This window comes from Cheilinus undulatus, linkage group 7 (genome assembly GCF_018320785.1).
Source record: "Cheilinus undulatus linkage group 7, ASM1832078v1, whole genome shotgun sequence".
Taxonomy (NCBI): Eukaryota; Metazoa; Chordata; class Actinopteri; order Labriformes; family Labridae; genus Cheilinus; species Cheilinus undulatus.
In genome coordinates, this window is record NC_054871.1 from 17,129,241 (window position 1) to 17,156,811 (window position 27,571).

The 27,571-nt window shown below is 38.0% G+C and overlaps 1 protein-coding gene across 2 annotated transcripts in view; it reads right to left on the reverse strand.

The window, feature by feature from the left end:
- The window catches only part of gtpbp3 (GTP binding protein 3, mitochondrial), a 32,608-nt gene extending 5,705 nt beyond the window's left edge, over positions 1-26,903 (reverse strand). The window contains exons 1-9 of one of the 2 annotated variants that reach the window (XM_041792156.1): positions 26,593-26,903; positions 24,149-24,417; positions 22,077-22,163; positions 21,186-21,268; positions 19,992-20,111; positions 12,976-13,048; positions 11,873-12,016; positions 5,254-5,419; positions 39-169 (exon numbers count right to left, since the gene is read on the reverse strand). In XM_041792156.1, the coding sequence (XP_041648090.1) occupies positions 39-169; positions 5,254-5,419; positions 11,873-12,016; positions 12,976-13,048; positions 19,992-20,111; positions 21,186-21,268; positions 22,077-22,163; positions 24,149-24,417; positions 26,593-26,654 (1,135 nt within the window). In that variant the 5' untranslated portion in view covers positions 26,655-26,903. Of the gene's footprint in view, positions 1-38; positions 170-5,253; positions 5,420-11,872; positions 12,017-12,975; positions 13,049-19,991; positions 20,112-21,185; positions 21,269-22,076; positions 22,164-24,148; positions 24,421-26,592 lie in introns of both variants that reach the window. The other variant, XM_041792155.1, reaches the window with a different exon arrangement.
- Positions 26,904-27,571: the final 668 nt, after the last annotated feature.

The following is a 27,571-nucleotide window of genomic DNA, read 5'->3' on the forward strand; positions in this document are numbered from 1 at the left end:
AAAAGAGCATCTCTGACTCAGAGATGAGGAGGTCTCACCTGATTCTAGGTGCTCCTGGGTGGGCAGGACAGCTTCAAGGTTCTCCTGAAGGAAGGCTGCAGATTTACGTGCATCAGCGGGGAGATGTGAGGAGTCTATAACCAGTAGAGTCAGATCTGCCTGCTCTACTCTACAGAAAACACAAAAGAAGCATAGTTTTCTCCAGTGTTGGATTTAGAATTAATAATAGGAACATGACAGCATTTTTTTTTTTTTTTACATTTAAGTCTCTCTAACTCCTCCATTTCTGCTCTGCTTGTGTGGGAGCAGAACAGGCAAATCATGAAATTGTATTAGACATTTTGAATTCTTATTTCATCACAAAATGTCTGTATTTTTGCCATAAAGTGATATGTATTCTATTTTTCTTGGTAAAATGCATATACAACCTGTGCAATCTTATTTACATTAGTCATGTTTGTTAATATATGCATGCATTAGCCATGCAAACTATTAAGATGTGATAAAAAGATTATGTCTTCCATTAACTTTTGTAAAGAGTGAAAAATGGTAAACAGATTTAAGCCTGAATGTGACTCCAAATGTCACACTTCCCCATTCACACCCATTCACTCAACCTTTACACAGCAGGTTAACCCCTCTTGCACTGATGTATGTGAAGATAGATTTCTTGTATTTGAACAACAATTTTCTTTAGAATTTGTTGGAAGACTTTAATAGAAGAAAAAATACTAAAAAATACTACTATAATTAAAATACTACTACCACTTTATAAAGCACTGAATGGTTTAGGACCAAAATACGTCTGTGCCTTACTCTAACAGTTTAACCTACACTATATTGCCAAAAGTATTCACTCACCCATCCAAATAATTGAAATCAGGTGTTCCAATCACTTCCATGGCCACAGGTGTATAAAATCAAGCACCTAGGCATGCAGACTGTTTCTACAAACATTTGTGAAAGAAAGGGTCGCTCTCAGGAGCTCAGTGAATTCCAGTGTGGTACTGTGATAGGATGCCACCTGTCGGAACGGGGTCAGCAGATGCTGAGGCGCATAGTGCACAGAGTTCGCCAACTTTCTGCAGTCAATCGCTACAGACCTCCAAAATTCATGTGGCCTTCAGATTAGCTCAAGAACAGTGCATAGAGAGCTTCACGGAATGGGTTTCCATGGCTGAGTAGCTGCATCCAAGCCATACATCACCACGTGCAATGCAAAACGTTGCATGCAGTGGTGTAAAGCATGCCGCCACTGGACTCTAGAGCAGTGGATACGTGTTCTCTGGAGTGACGAATTGCGCCTCTCCATCTGGCAATGTGATGGACGAGTCTGGGTTTGGCAGTTGCCAGGAGAACGGTACTTGTCTGACTGCACTGTGCCAAAGTTTGGCGGAGGGGGGATTATGGTGTGGGGTTGTTTTTCAAGAGCTGGGCTTGGCCCCTTAGTTTCAGTGACAGGAACTCCAAATGCTTCAGCATACCAAGAGATTTTGGACAATTCCATGCTCCCAACTTTGGGTAACAGTTTGGGGATGGCCCCTACCTGTTCCAACATGACTGTGCACCAGCGCACAAAGCAAGGTCCAAAAGACACGGATGAGAGAGTTTGGTGTGGATGAACTTGACTGGCCTGCACAGAGTCCTGACCTCAACCTGATAGAACACATTTGGGATGAATTAGAATGGAGACTGAGAGCCAGGCCTTCTCCAACATCAGTGTGTGACCTCACAAATGCACTTCTGGAAGAATGGTCAAAAATTCCCATAAACACACTCCTAAACCTTGTGGAAAGCCTTCCCAGAGGAGTTGAAGCTGTTAAAGCTGCAAAAGGTGGACCGACATCATGTCAAACCCTATGGATTAAGAATGGGATGTCACTTAAGTTCATATGTCAGTCAAGGCAGGTGAGCGAATACTTTTGGCAATATAGTGTATCTAGACTAGGTCGTCTGGTTAAGGTCTGCTCTGTGCACCCAGAGTCAGAACCAAATAGACAGAGAAGCAGCACCCATTTATAATGCTCTGCACATCTGGAACAAACTCCCAGAAAAATGCAGGGTTGTTGACACTCTTTCTTCTTTTAAATCAAGATTTACTTTCAAGGTCAAGGTTCACTTTATAATCCCTATGAGGGCAATTTGTTTTACAGCCAGCAGTCAAATATACCACCAGACTAATCATAACTAGAGCTTAAAAAATCACAATGAATACAAATAAATGAATAAATAGAAGCTCAAAGTGATGGTGGGCAATACAGCAGTAAACATAAACAGTAAGAAATAACACAGGCACAAAACTAATCATTTAAAAGCCAGTAGCAGCAGGGACAAATGAGTTTTGTGGCATTTTTGTCCTGCATGCTGCCAGGCTGAATCTGCGATCGGACAGTAGCAGCTTAAACTCAGATTTAATACTCTGACATAACATCAGATTTCTCTTTTACCTCTCTATATCCTGGAAAAATCCCATAATGTCTCAGTAAGAGACACATATCTTTTAAGGTACTTAAAGCAGCAATTAAGAAAGTGATTATCAAAGACTGGCTTCAGAAGGATGCTCCTAATATGAAGCTTTTTATGAATAATACAAACTCTATCTGTGGCAAGGAGAACATGATTTTTACATTGCAGCTCAAAAAGAAAAAGGAGAGGAATGCTGGGGAAAATGGGGTTGCCGCAAACATAAAGACTCATAATACTCTCCTCTGTATGTCAGAGTGCACCTGTGTTGCTCATATTTGCTTTTACACTTTAAGGATTGTACCGTAATTGTCCTTGCCTTCATCTGTTCTATCTTCATGTGAGAAAAATAAAATATATATAAAAGAGGGTAAAAGACTCAACTGTTTACAGATGCCTTTAATTAAACAATTTTAACAAACATTTTAAATTATTATTCTAATTTAGTGCTGTCAAAAGATTACAATTTTTAATCATGATTAATCTCAAGATTTCTGACGTTAATCGTGATCAATCTCACCTTATTTATAGCATTTAAAAATTCAACTATTTTGCATTCAAAACTGGTTTGTAATTTGGGATCTTTTTTGCCTGTCTTAAACTAAGAGTGAGGGACTTCCAGTCTGGATACAAGCCTGTTTTTATGGGTAGATTGAAGATCCTCACATGAACTTTACAATGGGAAAATAAACTTGTTATGGACTGAAAAGGAAATAAGTGAACAGTAAAAAGGTAACCGTCTGATAACACATGGTTCAGATGATCTTTGACTTGTCCCCTGAGCTATCTGAGTTTTTAAAAGAGACATGAGACATTAAGAAGCAGTGGAGAACTTATTTTACATCACTGTGGCTGCAGAGAGACTTTGACCTGGCTTGACCAAAGTTTTAGGAAAGTGACAATAAAGTCACGATTATGTGTGCACTTATTGTGGATTGTAGTTAATTGCGATAAATGCGATTAATCTTGACAGCTCTATTTCAATTACAACACTGCATGTAACTTTGACTCTTTTAGTCTATAACTGTCTTAGTATACTTTAGCTTCTGTTTAAAGCTTTTCCTATTTTCATTACTTATTTTCATCTTTTTGTGGGTGTTATTAGCTGTTTTACTAACTTTTAAAATATTTTCATCTTATTTATTTTTCCTTTTGTCACTATGTTCTCATGTCTTGTAAAAAGCTTTGTGAATAGCCTTGTCACTGAGATTTGCTATAAAAATACACTTGCCTTTCCTATAATGTTCAGTTTCTGAGGACGACTGACATCAGAATTAGTATTAATTCAGTAAACTACAGGATCTCCAGGTCAGAGCCGAGTGTCTACCCCCTGTGGTTTTATTTCAGATTTCACAGCTGTGCCCTTGCCAAAAAATATAAACAAACAGGAATAATGGCGGCAATAGAACTAGTTAACGACTCTTATTGGCTGACTTTTAATACCCTGTGCACTCCTGCACCTCAGTCCCACAGTGAGGCAGAAGCAGCAGCAGCGGATGCTTGTACTCACCACGTCCTTCCTGTAGTGACCCAGGTCACGAGCCTCTGACCTGCTCGCTGCACAGAAAGTCCCCCAAAGAACACAGAGTGCCCACCCTTCCTATGGAGCCACCGGGTCGCCCGAATAACTTAAACAAACAGTAAAGAATTGCAGAATGTCTGCATTGAAAATGGATTATTTTGTACTGTGGTCACGTCTCCGTGTGGGTTTTCAGGGATGTTTTTCCTTCACATTTTTCTGCAGGTTGTCTCAACAAACAAAAAGATAAAATAGATACTTATTCATTGTGATATACAGTATGTTTAATAAAATGTCCTTGGTTTATAGGATGCTGCAAATCTTCTACCAGTTAACAAATTTCATTTCTAGTAAACATGCAGTGATTTAAACCCTGATGCCTATCAGATTCCTCTTCCCTCTGCCAACAACACAAGCACTCATGGAAACAACCAACATTTGCCTTTTTGGCAAGGAAGTAATCAAATTATATACTTTAAATTCCTTTACGTTCTTTTGCATCAGCTAAACAGAAAACCATCAAATATTTCTTAACACTGAAATCATAATAATGCTACTTTTTGGACTTTTTACTCACTGTTTTAACATGAATATGTTGATACTGACAAGGAAAAGTGCAAACACTGAAAACTTTCATTTCCCTGTCAGTTAATAATCTATGAAGAGACCAACCTAGTCCTTTCTCTCCTCTAACACCACACTCATGCATTCACCAGTCTATAAAAGCTGATTCAATAATGTGTGAATGTGTCTGTTTGTTTGTGATAAAGCAGCAATGACAAACCCAACAACTAGTGCTATTTGTCCCTGGTGTAAAAAGTGGAAGCAGCTGTCAGGTGAATGGCCATATATGTCCATTCTCAACACCACACATGAAGAATGTGTTAATGGTAGAAATGAGGAAAGGAGGCTCTTCATTATGCAACCTCCTGAGAGTGTTTGTTCTGTGTATTTATAACCGTGTCTCAGCAATAATATAAACTCTGGATGTTGCACAGACATTACAAAACTACAGCAACCACAACCAGGGGAAAAGCAATGACTTATTTCTTCCTTTCTTTGTTTTCAAGGACGTTTTCCAAAGGTCTCAGGCTAATTTGTCCTCGGTCATATTATACACACGTGGGCAGATGCTGAAGCAGCAGTCTACATGGACTTTTATACTTCTACAGCTCTATTTTTGTCTTTGTCAAACCTCCTAAAGCAGAAAAACTGAACTCAATAACCTTGTATTTGTTTAAATATTTCAAATGAAGCTTCCTCCTTTCTACCTCTCCCGGGCTCGGCGGACCCCCTCCCTCTCCACCAGGTCTGGGCTGTCTCTGAGGCCAGCAGTGTCACTCAGCATGACGGGGAATCCACCGATGTCCAGTGCCGTCTCTACTACGTCTCTGGTGGTGCCAGCGATGGAAGACACAATGGCTGCAGGTCTTTGGCCTGGGTATAAACATGCAATCAATCATCAATATTCTTTAATATAAATGGAACTGTCAATAAGGTCCAATAAAAGGACCAAAAAAATTTAAATTATTCTCTCTATCAAAACTTCACATGATTCTCAGATACAAATCTCAATCTAAAGGCAATGTCTTTTTATCTTATTTCCATTTTTGCTGTCCTTTGATGCTCTTGATTTCATAAATGTTGTGTTTTAAATTCTGTAAAGCACCTTCAATTGTGTGGATTTAATGATTTTCCACAAATAACATTGCCTTTCCCATATAACTAGATGCTTCTCAAAAAAATTAGAATATAAAGTAAAAGTTAATTTTTCCAGTGATTTACTTCAAAAAGTGAAATTTCCATATATATATAGATTAATCTCACACATAGACTTTAGTTGTATTAATCTTGATGATTATGGCTTACAGCTCATGAATATCAAAAATACACTATCTCAAAATATTCGAATATTATGAAAAAAAGGCTGATTTGCAAAGGTTTCTTCATTCTCTCACTCTGGTTCAGTACATACAACCACAATCACGGGGGAGACTGCTTACTTGAAAAATGTTCAGAAGACAATTACTGAAACCCTTCACAAGGAGGGTAAGCCACATAAAGTCTCTGCTGAAAGAGCAGGTTGTTCTCAGAGGGTGAATCAAAGCATACTCATGGAAAATTGACTGGAAGGGAAAAGTGTGTTAACAGAAAGTGCACAAGCAATAGGGATGAACTCAGCCTTCAGAGGACTCTCAAACAGAGCAGATTCAAGAACTTCACAAGGAGTGGACTGAGGCTGGAGTCAGTGGATCAAGAGCCACCACACAAATTTCTGATTTGATGGGGGGATTTACCCTCTCTGCTACCGATACCCCCCCAAGATAAATTTTCACCCCACAGGGAGACGGGGAGATACGTTTTATCTCTGCCTCTGCTTCAGCTGTCCATAACTCTGTTACAGCATGTCAGCATTCTCTGTATGACTTAAGTATTTATGACACAAGACCAAAACTTGAGATTTTTGTGCATACTACGGTCAGATAGTTGCACACGGCTTTTCACACTGATGAGTGAGATCAGAAAGGACCAGGTGCAGATCCAGGATTACAACTTTTTCTGCACCTACTAATAACAAAAGTTTGACCCTTTCTCCTTCTTATCGACAAATAAATTCCAGACTTTTGAAAAATAAAATGCTGGAGATGTTCGTAACATTTAGCTCATGACGGAGTCTGTCTTTAATGCCTGGCACTAGTAAATCATGCCATTCTCACTGCCCGGTCTTCTTCAGCGTCTTCAATGCCTTGCCTAAAATAAAACTACTTAAAATTACATTTTTTGAGTGCTGGCTTCTCAGTTTTATCATATCTAAACTGCTCTAACCTGGCTATGCTTTGCTGCTCCCTCTGCAAACTGTTTTTTGCAACCCTCCTCCACCTCAGCTCTTCCTTTATTCTGCTTCTGATGTAATCAGTGTCATTCTGTTGTCACTGATGCCTGTTCTGCTCTGGGTTTTTGCTGCTTCTCTCCCTGATTTAGGCTTTCCTTGTAGGCACAGGAAAGGCAGGAACATGTGCTGTTCCCGCTTGATGCTTTCCATGTAGGCTTTTGGAAGGGCAAGGAGATCCCAGAACAGCCACACCTCCAAACATAAATAACAGCAATAACTGCAAATTAATAATGGCCAGTAACGAAAAATATTTAAAACAGTAAATCATGTGTAATTCTGGACAAAGTGGTTCTGACTGAAATGTAAATACTCCAATACCCTCAGACCCACTAACACAGAATGCCTCAAAACTTCCAATTTTTCCTTCCTACTTAAAAAAGATTTTTTCCTGTCAGCTCCCTCATAAATTTTTATTGTAAAGCCAAGATTAGCTGAACTCACCTGGAAATATTTAGGAAAACTCCCTGCTAGTGAGTGGGAGTGGGTGGTGAAGTTCACAAAATGAAATTAATCTATTATGTTCTCTGTTCTATAGCATGTTCCTCTCCACTATTTTGTTTATATAGTGAATGTGCCAGACTATAAGAACTCTGCTGCTTTCTCTACAACTTTAACGTCATGCTTTTTTCATCATGTCCTGCCTCGTGAGACACCCCCCCCCACCCCCCCACCCCTGCCATCCAACAGGGAAAGTCTCCCACTCTGCATGTGCATGTGCATGTGAACAATCGACTCTGGATGATTTTAGGGGCTGCCTGTTCTGAAAGTTTCAAGAAATTTCCAGGAATGCATATTTAAAAAGCAAACACGACCATCAGCTCAAGACTGACTATTCCTACGTAGTTATTTTTAATGTCTGAACTTTCTGGTTTAAGAAGAAGTTATGAAGATCAGACTGGCAAAACTGCCTCTTCAAAAAGTGTCCATGGCAAAGATTCTTGATAAAAGTTAAAATAAAGTAGGAGGGGCTTTTATCCCTCAAAAAAATCACAGCTTACACATGTTCAGGACAAAGATAAGAGGTGCTATGGTCTCCACAGGGGACACCAAAACGGACCTTTAATGATTTTTAACTTCTAACTAATCTTGTACCAGATTTCTATGAATCTAATTTAGGATAATAAACTACTCAAGTATACTTTCAACACTTCAAGTAATTCCCTCCACCAACTCCCTGTCCATCTTAGAATTGATGTTAAGATTTTAATGAACACTTTTAAACTCATCTGGTTCTTGCCCCAAATTTAAAAAAAATGTCGATCAGCTTACATTTATTTACTCATTTACCCGTCTTTCCCGTCCACTATTATCTGATTTTATTTCCCCTGATGTGATGTTGTCTTCTTATCGTCTTCTCTTTGTCTTGTCATTGTCTGCAACTGATTTTGTTTGTTGATCTATTTATTTGTTTGGCATTTTTCCTCAAGCTGCATTTTGGGATCTGTGTGTTTTTATCACCTTTTTGTATTTAGTCTGGCAGATTTTTGCATTTACTAACTTTTATTGAATTTTATAGAATCTTCTTTAATCATCTCAAATGTTGCATTATTCTGTTATTTTCTGGAATTCTTACATTTGATGTGTATGTAAAGGGACTTTAAAGGTGTTTAGTATTTTGTTCTATTACCAAGTATTTGTTCTGTTATTATGAAACACTGGTTCATAAAATAACCCAAACAACCCCTCAGTTGCACTTTCTATTTCAGTTTCATTAACCTGCTAAACATCTGCAGAAGTTGCTGTGATACTGATTTCCCTCATTCTTTATTGAGGACCTCTGTGAGCAGACCCCTCCTGTGTATCACGTGTGGCTTATCACTGCCAACTGATTATGGCTCAGATCTTGTACTTGAGCTACGAGGTGTGAGCTGAGGCCAAAGGGAAGACTTATCATAGCAGGAAATGATAACAAGATCTAATCTGAAGTTTGATGAACATGTCCATTATTTTGATAGGAAGCAGTGAGGAAGCCCTGCCAGAGCTGTCGCTGTAGAGTTTACATTGAGTTATCTAAATGTTTTAGAGACACAACACTTTAAACAAACATACCTTATATGATAAACAATAAAGGTTTTATTAGGACATTATTAAAATTAGAAAGCTGGCTAAGGAACTTATGAACATTTAAATGCTAAAGCTTTTTTTTACATGTTTACTATATGGAATGTTTAAATCTATGTACACATGTTATTTCATTATTTACATTGCGAAAGAGTTGTTGCTGGCCTTTTGCCACCTTTAAGCACCACCTTTTTCAGTTTAAGGTCACTCACAGACTTCATCAAACCAAAACAAGTTACAGAAAATTTTTCTAGCATGATTTATGTCACAGCAAAAAAGCTACATTTCTACACAGTTATGATAATTTTCCAATGTTTACTCCATTTTGGACTAAATTTTCATATCAATAAGGAAGTTTAACCCATTCTCAAGATGTTTGTGGTCACCAATCAGTTAGCCTTAATAAATATCATCTACAATTACTATATGATAATGTATTACCAGAAAGTGCACTATCAGATAGTACTCTATGAAGCACAGTTGTACCATCCAATTCCTTTGAACTTCCACATAATTTAAAAAAAAAATTTGTCTAATGGAGGAGAAAACCCACAAAAAAGCAACAAAAAAACACTTTTACAAAAGCAAAATCATAAAAAGCTTTTGTTTCTCTGCTACGCATCAAAGCAACATATTTTTAAACGATACAGTCTCAAGTACTTTTAACCATCAATAGTAGTGAAAAGTAACAAAGTGTTAAAAATTAAACTTGTAGCTCTTCAGTCATATTTTCAAACATTTCAGTTTCACAATGGTGGTAGCTTTCAGGAGTTTGCCTGCAATTCTTAGTGACTGAAATTTAAAATCTTTACATATTTGTTGCCTTGAACTCTTTTTTTCTTTTTTTACTGGTATCTAAACAATCATTAAACTAGCTATTATGAAATACTTGTAATTTCAACATTATACTTTAATGTCTTTAATAGTGAAGAACTCCAAGTCTTTCCTGTACTAGAACTGACTTGTTTTGATTATCATGAGTCTAAATGTTTTAGAAAAGACATAATTAAACAAACATCATTTGATCTACAATAAACAGTTGATATATTCATTTTCAAAAACAGACATTCAGTAATGAAAAACTGAAAGTGATTTTTAAAATTTTCATTAGTTATACCAGGGCTTCATGTGTTTTCAAGAGCTCAGATAGCTCTGTAACAACCTGCTAACAGAAACTGAGCAACACAGAAACACCATCTTAATGAAGCTTACTGTATGCTTTCAAAATAAAATAAATCCTACTTATTAGCCAAAAGGTTTGGTTTTGCTTAAATTGCTAAAAAGAGAACTTTATTTTTAATCTACATTCTCCTGAAGTTTTCAGTCCTTGGATACTATTAAAGGAAATTAAACTAATGAAGATGATAAAGAAAAAAAAATGTCATGTTATGTCAGTCTGTCGGTTTCACTTAAAAAGTTCATAAAACTGCTGATATTGATTCCATTTACAGTTGATATATCAGCTGTTAATTTCACCAGAAATAAGGGCTACCAAGATTAACTGCATTGACCGCGACTAACTACTGTTCACTATTTGTGCACTAATTTTTTAAAGCGATTAATCTCGTGCTTTATTGTCCCTGTCAACACACTTTGGTTAATCCATGTCAGTGTCTTCTTGCTGCCACACTGATGTAAAATAAGTCACCAATGCTAATTAATGTCTCATTTCAGTTTAAAAACCCAGACAGTCAAAGGTTATCTGTACCTTGTGTTATCAAAATTGTAACTTTTTATTGTCCCTTTATTTCCTTTTCAATCCATAACAAGTTCTTCTTTCCATGGTACGTTCATGCTAGAAATTTAGATCTACCTATAAAAGCAGGGTTTAGTCAAACAGGGTATCAGTTACCCTTTGTTTGAGACAGTAGAAATATCCCAAATGACACAATAACAGTGAAATTCTAAAATGCAATAAAAGGGTGCAATAAGTTTTGATTGCCTACAAAAATCCTGAGATTAATCACAATTAAGAATTTTAATCTTTTGACAGCCCAACAAGAAATCACACATACTTATGCCAATTCTTGACTTTTAAAAATTAATATTTACCAATAATGAAATCCTGTCAAAAAATATCATCCATTCCTAAAAGAAAAAAACAAAATATCATTTTTAAAAATATGAAATCCAGTTTTTCCCTTATGCCCTTTGACTGACCGACAACCAGTCCAGGGTGTCCCTGCTCCTCACCCTATGGCAGCTGGGATTGGCGTCAGCACCACCACCTTGAACGGGACGATCAGTACGTAATGAATAGATCATGGATGATTATCTTTTCCTCTTTAAAACTGAACTCTGGCTCTTGACACTTCCTTGTCAAAAGGAACATTTAAGGAATTTATGGGAAGGTGACTGACTAGGTCAAAGCACACTGTTTGACATAAGTAGAATAAAAACAGTCAAATACCAACAAAAACAGAGCCATAACTATCACAGCGAAACTGACATATTACATACAGACATATTATAAAAAATGCTGGGTCTCCAAGTCTGCTGGACAGAAAAGACAGCAAAATGAAAAGTATTTGTTTGTATGTGTGCATTTTTGTACTTTGTTTGGTTTACATCAGAAACATTTTAAAATATTGATCCTTGAAGTTAATTTTGAAGGTTAGTCTCTGTAACACTTTATAACCCACTCTCTTAATGATTTTATTAAAACCAGACAGCCAATGTTTCTAATTCTCCTGTTTGTCAAGTAACCATGCAGCTCCCTCTCTGTGCAGCAAAGTATTTGCATTTCAATGAATGAAAAAAAAATTCCAACATAATGTGGGGCAATACTGCTTATATTTGAGAGATTCTTCTTCTTCTTACCCAAACTGTGGCTGACAGCCATACCAAGGTCTGTATTCAGAAGATAGTGTGTCATACTTAATCTTAATCCCCCTGAGAAGTGTGTATTTGTACGTGTGCTTTATAACTTCTCTTACAGAGTGTGTTGAGGAGGCTACTTTTCCCTGCATTCGTCGCTCCTGCGATCACCACCTGGACTCCGCTGCGCAGTCGCTCGCCCCTCCTCTCATCCTTCAGGTGTCGTTCCATCTCTGCCTGCAGATCACACACCGATCTGTCAACTGTGAGTGGGGGTGGGGGGCGTGTTTTGGGTGGGGGTTTAGAGGATATGAGACAGAAAAGAGAACAGGATGTGACAAACGTTTCTGTTAAACTTCACTTTCATGGCCTTGAAAAAGGAATTTTGATCATTTGGGGGAAAAAACCTTTCCTTTGTTGTCTGACAACTTCTGTCTAGACAAAAATGGGTCACAAACTTTCTCACTGTCTCTTCCAGCGTTTTAATAAAACGGAAAAGCACTTTTGAGTCATCTGTCTTAAGCTGAAAAGTGGTGTTCCTCTTTTTGAGACTTGTGACTGCACAGTAATTCATTCAAGTTAGAACAAAACACAAAAACAGTTAATTTTCTATGTAAACGTTAAATATTTAAATTTTCTATTTTTAGAAACAAGTCTATAAATATTCTTTTCTCTGGGGTGCGAGCGCTCATGCCGTGACACAAGGATAAACAAAAGCTCCCCGGCTTTTTGTGTCCAAACATCACTACATCTGAGGCTTTGGGAGAGCTAGACAGCAGGCGACAGGTTCAGGGGGGACATCCCTTACATACACAACCACACATATATGTACATTCACTCACACTCACACTGGGAGCATGGGAAACCTGCACACAGAGACGACAGTCAGACTGTATGCTGCTGCTGACAGCACTATTCCTGTGAGCGACATGTCAGGTCAGCTTTGAAGGTAAGACGAATGCCTCCACTGTCTCCTGGCCTTCTGTCCACACTTCCTGAAGGAAATTGTCTTTTGAGCAGTTTGATGTGCACCGTTTCTCCCTACAGAGCTGCAAAAGCACACGATGGACAGCTGAAGATCCAAACAGGAAAGCCAGTCGGACCCTCTCTCCTTGGAGAGAAACAGAACCTGACATGACCCCGGTCATTCCCCTCTGAAAGCCCGGGGGACGGCTCATCTCTTGTTTTTTCCCCACATACAGAGAACACAGTGTGTACATACCTTGGTTTAAGACCCCGTCCTCTATGAGCTCATCCTCACTGAAGTCTATGAAGGCCTCGACATGAGCCAGACACTGTGAGAGAGAGAGCCGCGAGAGGAAGATGTCAGTGTGAAGTACAAATGTGAGTGATCTAACATATTTAGTAGCATGAAAACATCACAATCAATGGTCTGAGTGTCTAAAATGGTTTGCTACGTATACTGTAAAGTTAATTTATATATAAATTTAATGTAAAAGTGAGATTATTGCATTCTGTGATGTATGACATGATTAAAGGATTTATACTGATCCAACAGAGAGAAATAAAAAAACCTTCACATTTCCACCACCATTAAAAAGAAAAAGAAAAAATCATTAAAAGCACCAACTCTTAAGAAGTTGCTAAATTTTAGAGTTATTCATTTCATTGTTGATGAATCTGCTATTTTTTAGATCAGTGCTTCCCAAAGTGCATCAGTAGCACTCTCGATGTGTAGTGAGAGCCCATTTACAATAACTAAAAATCCTATCAATTAAAAAAATATTCAAATCACATTTAAAACGATCATACAATACTTACTGCCTGTTATTATTTTAAGATTCAGAAGTAACAAAACACATCCACTAATGCTACCTTTTTGTCATTTTTTTTACCTGACATTTACAACTGGTGTCATCGTTTGACTGGTGTTGGATTAACAGGTGACCCAACGTAAAACATTCTACTCTGCCGCTAGCTTCCTGATTTTAAGAATTTATTAGTGTTTTTTTGAAAAATGAATGCTGCTATGAAAAAAGTTTGCTGGCTAAAATTGCTAATGTACAAAGTCAAAGAGTTACTCTGATGACCACCAACAAGACTTTTATTCCACAAGTACTTTAGCCCTGCTTAATGTAAAATATAATGCACCATCTCTTACTGCTTTAATGTATCTCAAATACTGTAAGAAAGCTCACTGTGGTAAAATGCCTCATCTTATATGCATCTTCATACAGTATTAATAACTAATTTAATCTATTTAACCTTCTCAAATGCTGCAAGAAGTTAACCTATTGACTGTAACTCAAATGCTGTAAAAATGCAGGGTGAAGGTGGCCTAGTGGTTAAAGGCGCGCCCCATGTATGCGGGTTTGAATCCAGCCTGAGGCCCTTTACTACATGTCTCTCCCCCACTCTCGTCCCTGTTTCTGACTCTATCCACTGTCCTCATCTATCAAATAAAGGCAAAAACAAAAATGCCCAAAAATAAATATTAAAAAAAAAATGCTGTAAAAATGCCTCAGCTCATATCCTCTAAATACTGATTACATTGAAAAATGTGCTTGAATTAGCATCATTTCTGTGTTGAGCCCATTAAATCAAACCTTTTTATTTGCATTTAAGCTTCGAAACATGACTGGTAGTGTAACAAATTCTGATAAATGCTGCACATTTTCCCATTTTTTTCACAAGTAATCATAATTTTCTTGTAGAGAGTATCCTGAAGCTTGTAACAGTGTGGCCCTTTAACAGTGACACTCAACTTTAAGTGGCCCTCTCAGTGACTAAGTTGTTCATCCCTGTTAAAAAGTCTACACAAAACTTTTTTTTCTCAGTGATGGCTTTATTTTCCTCTAGATCATTTTATATGTTGATGATTGATAATCATTGAAGAATATTTTTAGGCATAATTTGATCAAGTATTTGACTCCTGCTGGCCTCTTTATTTCAGTGACAGTCCACTGTACTGCTCATGGTAATGAACTTTCATCAATTTGAGCACACTAAAATGAAAGAAAAGCAACAAGTCCTCTTATCTGTTGTGATTTTTTCATAGATTAGTAACTAAACCACATATGACCTACATTTTTAAAAGTGTTCTTGTTATAAAATTAAAGTCAAACATTTAAGATAAATCTGGATTTATTTAGCTGTTTCCCAGGACTGATTTCTTTGTTTAACTGATGTAACATTATTGCTTCATCCCATGGCACAAATTTGAAATGCATTTTAATCATGAAAACAGGGGCAGGGTCATAGTGTTTCCATCCCAGCAGGGCTGACATTAGGGAACATAAATAGTAAGAGAGGTCAAGCAGCACAACAACAGGAAGCGTCAGACTCCAATACTTCGATGCAGATGGTATACTTCTGATAACTTAGATTCTAAGAAATCTAGGTTCAAAATAAATGCTCCTTTGATTTACTTCTAGGAAGCATCCTGAGAAAGCCACAGACGAGATCGACAGTTTCTCAGGGGAGATCACCTGGAGCCGGTGGTCAGATCTGGTGCCAAAGTATTGAAAGACCACTAGAATACAATCTTCAAAACAGTTCACACAAGAGGAGGGTCTGGACCGAGTCCATTAAGTGAAGTAACCAGCTGCTGTGAACTGCATCAACAAGGTGTTAAGTGCAGGCCTGCACATTAACATAGTTAATATCATAACAATGTGAAGTGTGATAAATAGAAATTCAAGAGTTAAGGTTCACTAAAATATATAGCTTCTGTCTTTTTACTGTTTTCATGTATTACATCACACCTGTTGGCAACATGTCTCTCCATGGACATGGACTTTTTGAGTCCCATCAGGACCAAAACCTCACATCACAAGAACAGTTTCTTCCCCTCTGCTGTCAGCCTCATGAACAGTACTTTGGCCCTCCCACTACAAACTCTCACTGAGCCCTAGAAACAGCAGACAGGATAATGCATGTTTAAACAGATTTTATGTGTTACATTTACACATACCGGTCTTTATTTCTTCTGTTTATTACTCCACAACGTGTCTGGCCCTACGTGAAAAAGTAATTGCCCCCCTTGTTAAATCATGAGTTAACTGTGATTAACCACAATTCTCGGAAAGCTGAGCTCAATATCATTGGCCATACCCAGGCTTCATTACCACCAGATCTGTTGAATCAATAGATCACTTAAATAGAAGCTGTCAGACAAAGTGACGTAGGCTACAAGATCTCAAAAAGAAATGCATCATACCACGATCCAAAGAAATTTAACAACAAATGAGAAAAGTGATTAAAATCTATCAGTCTGGAAAAGGTTACAAAACCATTTTCAAGGTTTTGGGACTCCAGCGAACCAGGGTCAGAGCCATTATCCACAAATGGAGAAAACTGGGAATAGTGGTGAACCTTCCCAGGAGATGTCAACCAACCAAAATTACTCCAAGAGTGTAACGACGACTCATCCAGGAGGTCACAAAAGAACCCAGAACAATATCCAAAGAACTGCATGCCTCACTGGCCTCAGTCAAGGTCAGAGTTCATGACCCAACCATAAGAAAGACACTGGGCAAAAATGGCACCCATGGGAGAGTTCCAAGGCCAAAAGCACTGCTGACAAAAAACAACACAAAGGCTCGTCTCACATTTGCCAACAAACATCTTAATGATCCCCAAGACTTTTGGAGAAATATTCTGTGGACTGATGAGACAAAAGTTGATCTTTTTGGAAGGCCCGTTAATCTATCAGTCTGGAAAAGGTTGCAAAGCCATTTTCAAGGCCCGTGCAGTCCGTTACTCTGGCATATAAAGAACACAGCATTTGATAAAAAGAACATCATGCCAGCAGTCAAACATGGTGGTGGCAGTGTGATGGCCTGAAGCTGCTTTGCTGCTTCAGGACCTGGACCACTTGCTGTGATTGATGGAACAATGAATTCTGCTGTCTACCAGAAAATCCTGAAGGCCAACGTCTGACCATACGTTCGTGCCCTTTACCTCAAGCGCTCTTGGGTTATGCAGAAGGACAATGACCCAAAACATACCAACAATTCCACCTCTGAATGGCTCAAAAAAAAAATAAAACAAAATTAAAGTTTTGGAGTTGCCGTGTCAAAGTCCGGAAATTAAATCAAATTGAGATACTAAACGGGCAGTTCATGCTGGAAAACCCTCCAATACGACTGAGTTAAAACAATTCTGTGTAGAAGAGTGGGCCAAAATTCCTCCACAGAGATGCAAAAGACTCATCACAAGTTATTGCAAACGCTTGATTTCAGTTATTGCTGCCAAGGGGGGCACAACCTTAGGTTCAGGGGGCAAATACTTTTCACACAGGACCAGATAGGTTTGGAATTTTTTCCCCCTTAATAAATAAAATCATTATCCATAAATTATCCATTTATCCATTATCCATTTTGTATTCACTCAAGTTGTCTTTGTGAGATATCAAAATTGGTTTGATAATCCTAAGCATTTAACTGTGATAAATATACAAAAAATCAGGAATCAGACAGGGGGCAAATAATTTTTCATTGCACTGTACAAGACAATGAAACTCGATCTGTTATTGTAGTCAGACACTGTTCCTTTAGCCTCATAGGGAAAGCCTTCTTCTGTTAGGGGCATATGAAAAAAGTCAGTAAGATTTCAAGGCAGCCTTTTTGTAATTTAATTTAATTTAATTTAATGCATTAATTTTCAGACTTGCATTTAAAAAGGGTTTCAGAAACTTCAAGCTAAATCTCATGAAGTCTCTAATTTCTGGGCCGATAGCTTAAATATAAAGAAAATGAGGATAAGCATGTAAAGTTGAAATCATTCACTTAAAGGATAGTTTCATTCTGTTCAAATATTTGTAGTCCCTCAGTTCACAATGTCCTGATAGCTAAGTAAAAAGGGAACAAAAGCTCAGCAGAGACCACTCTTCTCTGTTTCTTCCGTCATTTCCTGATCTAACAATCTCTTCTTCTATATGAAGTCAAAATGCAGAAAAATATACAGCTCAGCATTTCAGTACAATCTGCGTTTCACTGCTCTATACTTTCCCCACTATACTTTATCTTAACTTCAGCACTGACCCACCTGACACTTACTTATACATGCACAGGATACTGTGAAGATAAGCTAAACAATACAGCAACACAGAATCCATCAATGTCTTTATTGTGCGTCCATCCTCAGTGACAGGCACACAATAAACACACACAGCAGTTGTAGTTTGTATACTTCATCTGAAATTTCCTCTGAACAATACAAAGATCATTTCTTTTTTTAACAGAAAGAATATTAAATGGGGGTCATTTGAGTTAATGTAGAATAACAGAATATCAAGTAAAGTCAAGAAGAAGCTTTTATAAAACGTCCTAGAAAATAAGAATTTCAAAACATGGATGTGCCTTTGAGTGTTAAATAGCAGCTTTCCTCAGGAAAATTTGTGTATCACATTATAAAAATGACAAATTCACACCACCGGCTGGACTAATGTGTGAATTTTACCATCTATCACAGTATTAGATCTGCAAATACGACATATTGTCTGTTAAAAGGAGTGCGTCTTCTTTAAAATAAACTATTTATGGCTTACTGAAAAGGGCTGTATGATAATTTACCAATTTCATGATTTACCATATAACTATTAAGTTTTAGGTTTGTTCGATAATGTATGGATATATCTGCATAAATTAGACTGTTGTTACCTAACTTCAGGAAGGTTTCCCCTTCTAGGATTGAAGTTAAATCTCAATATTTACTGGATTTGTGGGGGTGCTGGAAGCCTGGTGGCCTCAGGTGAAGAGGCTGCAAAACACATTATTTCCACTCTCTCTCTCTCTCCAGTTTCTGACGATTCCCACCTTCCCATCTCTCCAATAAAAGCATAAAAGCCCTAAAATAAAATCTTAAAAAAAAAAAAAAAAAAAAATTTATTTGATTTGTATCCTGTTTAATTTCCAGTTTCTCCCATTCCTGTTGACGGGGCAAGATAAAAATTGACATGTACCATGCAGGTTGGTATTTTTATTCTTAGCATTAAATAGAAACACCTGTGCCACTGAAGCAGGAAAACAGGAAGCCTCTCATTCCCACAAGTTACCCCACAGAATGTGTGTTGCAGAAGCAGCACTAGTACAGAATAAGAAAAAAACCCAAAGCATTGTTGAGGTGTGAAACTACCGATGCCTGACCTATAGCCCAGTACACACAGGTTTTTCCTGAAACACTACTTTCAGGGAAATATCGACACGAACAGAGACAGAACCTCTCTGGGGATAATTTAGTTGGTGATACGTGCTGTTGAGCTTACTCATATTACAGAAGAATGCTATTTCCATTGTTGGGCTTTGTTCAAAAGTAGGTGAACAAGGAAAACAACACAGGTCGGAAATCTTTAATTACTTTTTGTGTCGCATAGTTGTGAGTAAAACAGGAGAATTAAAACACAGCTGGGTTTGTATTGTATAAAAAGCACAAGTAAATGTTGTCAGTAGTGAGGAAAGTACTTCAAAAATCAATAAAACATGTTGCAGGTATAGCAGGCAATAGAGAGTATTCAAACTGGCTTGAGATCAGTCATGTAAGCCCAGAGCTCCAGATGTGATGAAAGCATCTTTTTGTTCTATTCTTAATAAAGCATGTCAACACCATCAGTCAGTGTGTTTACAATCTTCAAAAAAGATTATTAGTTGTCTTCACCCAACTAAAACATTGCTTTAAAAACTTCATAGACTAATTTCTTGAAGCCGCACTAATGTGCCTTAAAAATATGGTTGGGGGTCAATTTATGCTTGCACATATACATCTCAGCCGGCTCAGTATTGGCATAGTCGTTCATAAGCACAGATCCCAAGCTATGCTTTGACCACAGACTCTATAAAACATGGATGTGGTCTTGTTGACATGACCCATCTTATTTACCCAGTGACGGTGGTTGCCATCTTGGAAAAGCAGTCTCAAACTTATTTTGTCACCTTGGTCAGAGCCAAAAAGATGGACATGAAGCAGGTCTTAATCTGCTGCGACACGCCCACCTGTCTATCAGAGCAACCGAGTACTGACTCTGAGCCTCCATAAAATGAAAACGGAGGAGTTATAAAAAGGTTAACCCTACTACAGCATATGCTGACAAATACATAAGTTATTCTGACTAAATATGTATTTTGACCTATCCAATATATTATTCATTTATGCTTTAATAATAAACATTTTAGAAAGGATCTGTATGGGACTTTGGGGATTTTGCAGCCAGCCTAAAATGGACACTCAATGACCTGTGCAATGTGGAGAATTCCACATTTAAATGTTTATATGGCCTACCCGTTTGAGTCTGTGGCTCCAGTCCTGATAGAGACGTCCCAGCTCTCCTGACATCTGTCTGAGTGCCTGTCTCCTCTGAGCCTCGGTCTCTGCATGGATCAGATCCCCGAGCCCCTCCACCTTTAAGAAACACTACAACTGATGATTTTCATACATTTTCTACAATAACATCCGTACTTATTTACTTAGTTCTTTTCTGGCTCAGTCATTTGTTGTTATATACATGATTGAACTACTTGGAGATTTGCATTATTTTTAATAACACATCACTTTTGCAACATTAAAATGCCCTTTGTTAGAACTTTTATCACTTATTCTGGGAGTGTCCTATAATTTGCCCACTGTTCTCTGCATAAACACTAAAATTGTGCTGGTTTGTTATGGCACTTACTGTGCACAGCCCTCTTCAGGTCCCCCTCAGCAGGATTCAGGTGCAGGCTCTGGCTGGGCCAGTCCAAACCTTTAATCTTCTTCTGATGAAGCCAGTCTTTTGTAAATTTAGATGTATACCTAGTGCAATTTCTTATCTTTAGCCTTCTTGAAGATACCTGAAGGTTTTGTGCCAAAATTGACTAAAATTTGGGGCCATTTATAATTCTCTCTACCTAAACTAAACCATGATCTGATTAATCTGGCGACCCCCACCATGCTTCATCATGAATTTTGTTTATCACGATAAAGTCTGTTCTGCAAAGGTGTGTACAGGAATAAGAAATAACCATATAGAAGTAGTTAATCTTCTTGCTTAAGGTCTTGTTTGCTTTTGTATCCCATAAAGAGGCATTATTATTAATGTTATTCCATGTCATAACAAGCCAAAAAACCTGGATGGGAGCTTTAAAAACACATTTACATTGCATTTTAATATTTAAATACCCTTGCAATGAATTCGGCTTGAAGTCATTCATTTTATATTGTAACATAATATTCAGTACAGCTTTATTTTAATGCCTGAGGCTACTTATGAAAAAAGAATACCAGCAGATTCAAATCTAAATAAATGTTTGACAGCCAAATTACTGTAGCATTCAAAGGGCAAAGATTTGTAAAAATGAGAATTTGCATTTTTTACTTTAATGCACAGACCTTCTTTGTTCAACGTGAACCCTGCAAAATTACTCTGAGAAGCTCCTGACATTAAAAAATCTCCACTGATGTGCCTCAGTGATTTTTTATGTGTTCTTCTTGACCTACCTCTGTTAAACCCAGCTTCCCTGCTTGAAAGGCTCTCCGCGTGAACTCCCCGGCTTCAGCAGGCCTCATGCCAGGCACGCTTCCTGAGAAACAAACGCACGCACAAAAACACACAGTATACAAACAAGAACACATGCATGAGGCACATAGTGGGCATGCATCTTGTACAGAACACATACATAAACACACACACGTAAGCGGGGGAGGATCAAACGCAGGGTCAATAAGTCACTCAGGGTTCACTCAGTAAGAAAACAGTTAAGCTGGTTAAAGAGGTGACGTTTTCATTGTTTTCGAAACCATTTATCAAACCTGGTTACGTGTTGGTGACAGGGAGCTGTGAACCTGAATTAATGAAGGTCATGATCTGTTAACAGGAGCAAAATCTTCCCTGTTATTCAACTGGCTTGTTATCATTTCAATATCCTACTTTTTTCTTTTTTTTCTCCAAGTCAAGACTTATTTAACCATGTCATTAAAAAAAACTCTAACCTTCCTTTACTAATTAGGCACAATCTGACATGATCTGAGGACAAGCTTTCAGTAGCACATCTAATTTATACAATACTGCCCCCTGGATGACCAACAAGGGAACTGCAGTGAAATGTTACTTGTCAGTCTCAGTGGGACTGTCATGCTTGTCATGGCACATTTTATAAGTATCTTTGAAATGGGAACATATGCTTCAGTTTTCCCTTTAAAGTTAGTGTGATGGACAGCAACATGACCGCCCCAGTTAGTGTGCAGACTTACAGCTTAGTCATGGCTCTAAAGACATAAATCTCAGCCTGAAAATAACACTGCTTCACATGAAACTTGTTTGTGTGTTATACTGCATGATATAAAGGTGTATACGATTGAATCATACAAGTAATGGTATCTGCATGTTACCTAGGGCCTGTAAGACTGCAGTAATGACAGCCGGACCACCGTGGATGTGGAACTCCACACTGTCTTCTCCTGTGAAACTGTGAGGAGCTGTTGATACAAACGTGAGAATAAAAACCACAGAATGAAGAAGAGTACCTTTTTGACATGTTAATATGCAGAGGACACTTTTTTCAAGAATTTGTTAAACAAACTTCACCTACAGCAAGTAGAAAACAAAACTTTAGAAATTAACAGGACTGAACTTTATCCTCCCAAGACCCTGCATGTACACATGAGGACAAACTTTTTGGCATTCCTTAAACATAATAATTTCTGCCATTAGAATTTTTTAAGATAAGCATTAAGAATGTCAATTTACGTTTTAGTAATTCACTTCAAATGTTGGCTAAATCTGGTTTGAATTTCTCATAAATTCACAGGAAAATTTAAGGGAATTTATTTAGAGATTTCAGGGAATTTGCTTGGAAATTATTTTCAAGGAAATGTTGGGGATATGTTTGGATATTTTGGCGAGTTTCACTGGAAGTTTTGGGGGAAGATTGCTTTTTGTATTTAGATATATTTTTGTTTTTTTATGCCTTTATTTTGAAAAGATGGACAGTGGAAATGAAATAAGAATCAAGGATGAGAGAGTAAGGGAGAGACATGCGAGAAAGAAGCAACAGGCTGGACCCTAACCTGGGCCGCCTGCGTACATGGAGTGTGGCCTAACCGCTAGGCCATCTGAGTGCCCTGGGAAATTGCTTTGAAATTTTTTTTTTTTCATGGGAATTTGGAGATTTGATTGGATGTTTGGGGGACTTTGCTTGGAAATTTTCAGGCATTTTCGTGGACATTGTGCTGGAAAAAAAGGGTATTTGTGTATTTTGGAAATTCAATGAGAAATTTTAGGGGGATTTTTTGCAGGGGTTTTTATTAAGGATGCACAATATTATAGGCATGATACTGGTATCAGCTAACCTTGCAAAGCAGATAGATACGCCTGATCCGTGTTTCTCACTGGCGAATCCATCTTGCAAAGCCCCCATCTGAACCGTTTGGGTCCAGTTAGAAAGTGACAGGACCAATCAGCAACAAGGGGCAGTGCTTTCGAGTGCAGCAGAGTCGTGACCTAAGCAAGCAGCAACAAGAGGCCGGTGCAATTATGGCAGAAGACATTAGTGTAGGTGCTGCTAAAGCGCCAGTTTTATCAGAACGTGACAACATTTCTTCGTTTGAAGAAGAAAAAAGAACAACAGTGAGTTGTTTTCTTTTCAAAAATGACGAAGTTGTGTACTGACATGTCTACAGTCACCATGGTTCGCGTTATGCAGTTCTGTATTGAGTTTACTCCTTCAGTAGGGGCGCAGCCATAGGGCCATGTGACAACGTTCATCCAATCACCCTCTGAGTTTTTTTTTTTCAAAGGCTCTGCCTTTTCCCAAACGCTGTGTATGAGTGGTTTACCAGATGGATGTGTGAAACAAAACCACCTGGCATGCCAGGTTAGGTATCAGCAGATATTAGCTTTTAAAGTTCATCATCTGTTACAGCAGGTATATAAAACTGGTATACTGGCCATAAATAATGGCCTATATCGTCTGTAATTTTCAGCAAAATGTGAGATTAAGTTTGTGGAGGTTTAATCAGGATCATCACACTTAATCTTTTTCTTTATTCATCCTCATTTCTTAAACTTTTAAGTGTGCTCAAAGGACTGAAGTTTGTTTCTTTGTTCATCATTTATCTTTTTAAAATGTGTTTTAGGGACTAAGATTTAAGTCTTAAATACATTAATCAATATACATTAATTAATATATCATTATTTATATTAGTATCCACTAAAATAAATGTGTAAATCGCAGCATATTGGAAATCAGCAAAAATCCAGTATTGTGCTCCCAAATTTTTATCAATGCTCCAAAACTATACTGCAAAATATTGTCAGTTGCTTAAAAAAATCTTATGCAGGAGAAAAAGGGCAAGACATGATTAAAAATGTCTCAACCCCAATACCAAGTAAAAAAGGAATTAAACAAATTTCCAATTCCAAGTTAAAAAAAAAAATGGTAACGAGAGGAAATTAAACAAACCTGGGAACCAGAGGATAAGTCCACGGTCCAGAACTTCCTTGGATTGAGGGTCTGTAATGCTGCGTAACAGGGCGGTGCGTGGAGGAGGGAGGCTGTGTGTGAGCCCTGCCATACACTTCAGAGCTGTAGCCGAGGCAGGACCACTGACTCGTACCACAGCAACGCCGCACCTGCCATGGCCTGAAGATAAGGCAAAGATGGTCTCAGCATCAGTTAGGCCAGCTGCGGGTCCATCAAAGGTGGATAGGACTCTGCAAGGCCCAGAGCTTCTGCTGGAGGTAAGACAATGGTTAGAGATGTAAAATACAAAACATCATATTTTATAGCGACAAACTGGAGCTTCAAACACAGAAAAGAAAAGATTGTTAGTTAAGCTAAACACAATGAATACAACTGTCAAAAGGACAATCTGTTTATAAAAAAATATTCTAAATAGCATGAAGGAAAAAATAAATAAAAATAGGCATAGTTAATTTAATACTGATAGAACTGCATTTTAGTATTTTATCAGCAGAAATTTTTTTTTTTTTTTTTTCAAAAAGCTTATTCTAACAACTTCTTTGAGGTTAAAGGACCAGCTCTGGGTTTTTGTTTTTTGTTTTTTGTTTCTGTCTTTCCCTGCAATTCTTGTGAACACACAATATCTCCAGAACCCTTGGAGAGATTTACTTCAAACTCTGCACAAATGTCCACTCTGACTAAAGGATGACCAGATTAGATTTGAGTGGTCATAGGTTCAAGGTCCATTGGGCCTCCTGTTCTATCTTGTAACATGACATCTCAAGAATGGTTTGTGGAGAGACTTCTTCGGGCTTTTAATAAACGTTCACTCTGATTAAAAGATGAATACATTACATTTTGGAGATCATAGGTCAAAGGTCAAGGTCACTGGGCCAAATGTTCATTCCTTCCATGTAAACACAATCTCAAAAAAACCTTTGGTAGATTTTCTTAAAAACTTTACACTACTGTTCACTCTGAAGTGAGGATGAACTGGGGAGATTCTGAAGGTAAAAGGTTCAAGGTCAAGGACATTAGGCTTCTTGTTCATCCCTTGCTTCTATGAATGACTTCTATGAATCACCAGCCACAGAAACCACCCCAGCCCTTCTCCTTGGCTTACTGCAGCACTTTCACTGGCTAGCAATTAAAGAAATGCAAATCCCAGGCAGTAGTTCCAGTTTTTTTAAACAAAAGTCTGTTTATTTATTTCTTTTTTGATCTGTTGCCATACAACTTTTTTACACAACTATTTTTTCTTTCTTTTTTTTTTTTTTTTTTTTTGGTTTTGTTGTTTTTTGGGGGGTTATTTTTGCCTTAGTTTTGTCTCTGACTTTTCCAGTAACTTTAAAATGCCTGTCATTCATGTAAGTGTTCCACATATACACTGTAAGGATAAAAGTATTTGGTCACCCCTGTTAATTGTTGAATTCAGGTGTTCCAATCAGAGCCATTGCCACAGGTGATTAAAATCAAGCACCTAGTAATACAGTCTCCATTTGCAAACATTTGTGATACATAATGGGTCACTCTAAAGAGCTCTGTGACTTCAGCTATGATACTGTGATGGATGCTACCTTTGCAATAAGACATTTTGTTAAATTTCATCCCTGCCAGATATTTCACAGTCAACTGTAAGTGATGCTATTAGAAAGTGGAAGTATTTAGGAACAACAGCAACACAGCCATGGGGTGTAAGACCACGTAAAAAATCCCAGAGCAGGATTAACTTCTGCTAAGGTATTGTGCGAAAAAAGTCACTGTTCTGCTGATTCCACAGCTGAAGAGTCATAAACCTCCAGTGACATTAATGTAAGCACAGAAACTGTGCTGCTGGAGCTTCATGGAATAGGTTTCTATGGCTGAGCAGCAGCACAAAAGCTTGTCCAATGCAAAGTGTCAGATGGAGTGATGTATAGCACACCGACACTGGACTTTGGAGTGGTGAAAACGTGTTCTGAGGAGAGACAAATCACATTTCTCTGTTAGGCGGTCAGATGGGTGAGTCTGGATTTGGTGGATGCTGGGAGAATGCTACCTGCCTGACTGCACTAAGCAAACACTGAGGTTTGTTGGAGAAGGGCTAATGGTATGGGGTTATATTAGAGGGTTTGGGCTGGACCCCTTATCTCCAATGAATCTTAATGCTTCAGCATACCATTTTGGACAATGCTTTACCCCAACTTTGTGTCAACAGTTGTGGGAAGGCTCTTTTCTATTCAAACATGGCAGTGCCCCAGCGCACACAGCAAGGACTATAAAGACATGGTTTAGTGTGTTCTAGAGGTGTTCTCAGAACTTGACTGGCCCACACAGAGCCCTGATCTCAACCTTTACGAGCGCCTTTGGGATGAACTGAAACAGCGATTACGAAGAAAAGAGAAGTTTCTGAATAGGATGCAAGCAAACAAAATAGATATTTAACTGTAACATAAGAAACAAACCTTGTCCTGAGTGTTTGGACAGCAGCTCTCCATATTCCTTTACAGGCTGATGGTATCATCATTTTAGGACGCAAATATCAACACTTTATGCTGCCCCCTTCTTCTGTCGCAGATTTTAGACACTGACATTGAAAACCAAGCTCTTCCTTTGCCAAAATCCTCAAGTTGATACCACTCCGAGCTAAGCTTATGTCAGAGATACCTCTTACTGTACATTTAGCTGACAAAAATAACCCATGTAATCGCCGTAACTGTCAACTTATCAAGCATGGTCTTCGTTATATCACCCTCATAGAGCAGCAGCATTTACATTTACCACGGCGAGTGTAGTTCTCCCGTTGTCTGTCATGATTGGTCTCCAGCTTTGAGAAAGGCTGAACGTTCTAAAAGCTGATTAGATCAAGACCTGTCAATCTAATGAGAGTCCCGCCTAGTGTGCGCCATTGTTTTCGGTCCGTGTTTCTACCGTTGCTCTCCTGAGTTCCTGTAGCTTCCTATCTGTATTTTAACCAATAAGTGATGATTTAAGGTAATTTGACATTCAATGATATGTTTTTATCAATTTAATTTCATGATATAAAATGCTTTATTTACACAAGAACATAGTTAGTAGTTGAGAGAACTAGTGCTATGTAAAAAAAATACACAAGACGCCGCCAAAAACTCTCAAAGCCTTAAGATGTACAGTAGGCATGCAAACAAGATTCACAGTGCTTTGTGCAGCTGTTGTCAAGTGGTTATTAGTTTTTGCTACTTGCACAGGAAAATAAGTACAAACCACAATACAATACAATACAAGAACTTTATTTATCCCCGGAGGGAAATTCAATTGTCTGGGATTCTCATCTGTTTACTTTAGAATGAATACAATGTGTGTGTGTGTGTGTATATATATATATATGAATAGAATTTTAAAAAATTGTTATTTAAATAGAGGCTTCAAAAAGTTCTGCCTCTGAGTGTATTATCTGCATGTCTT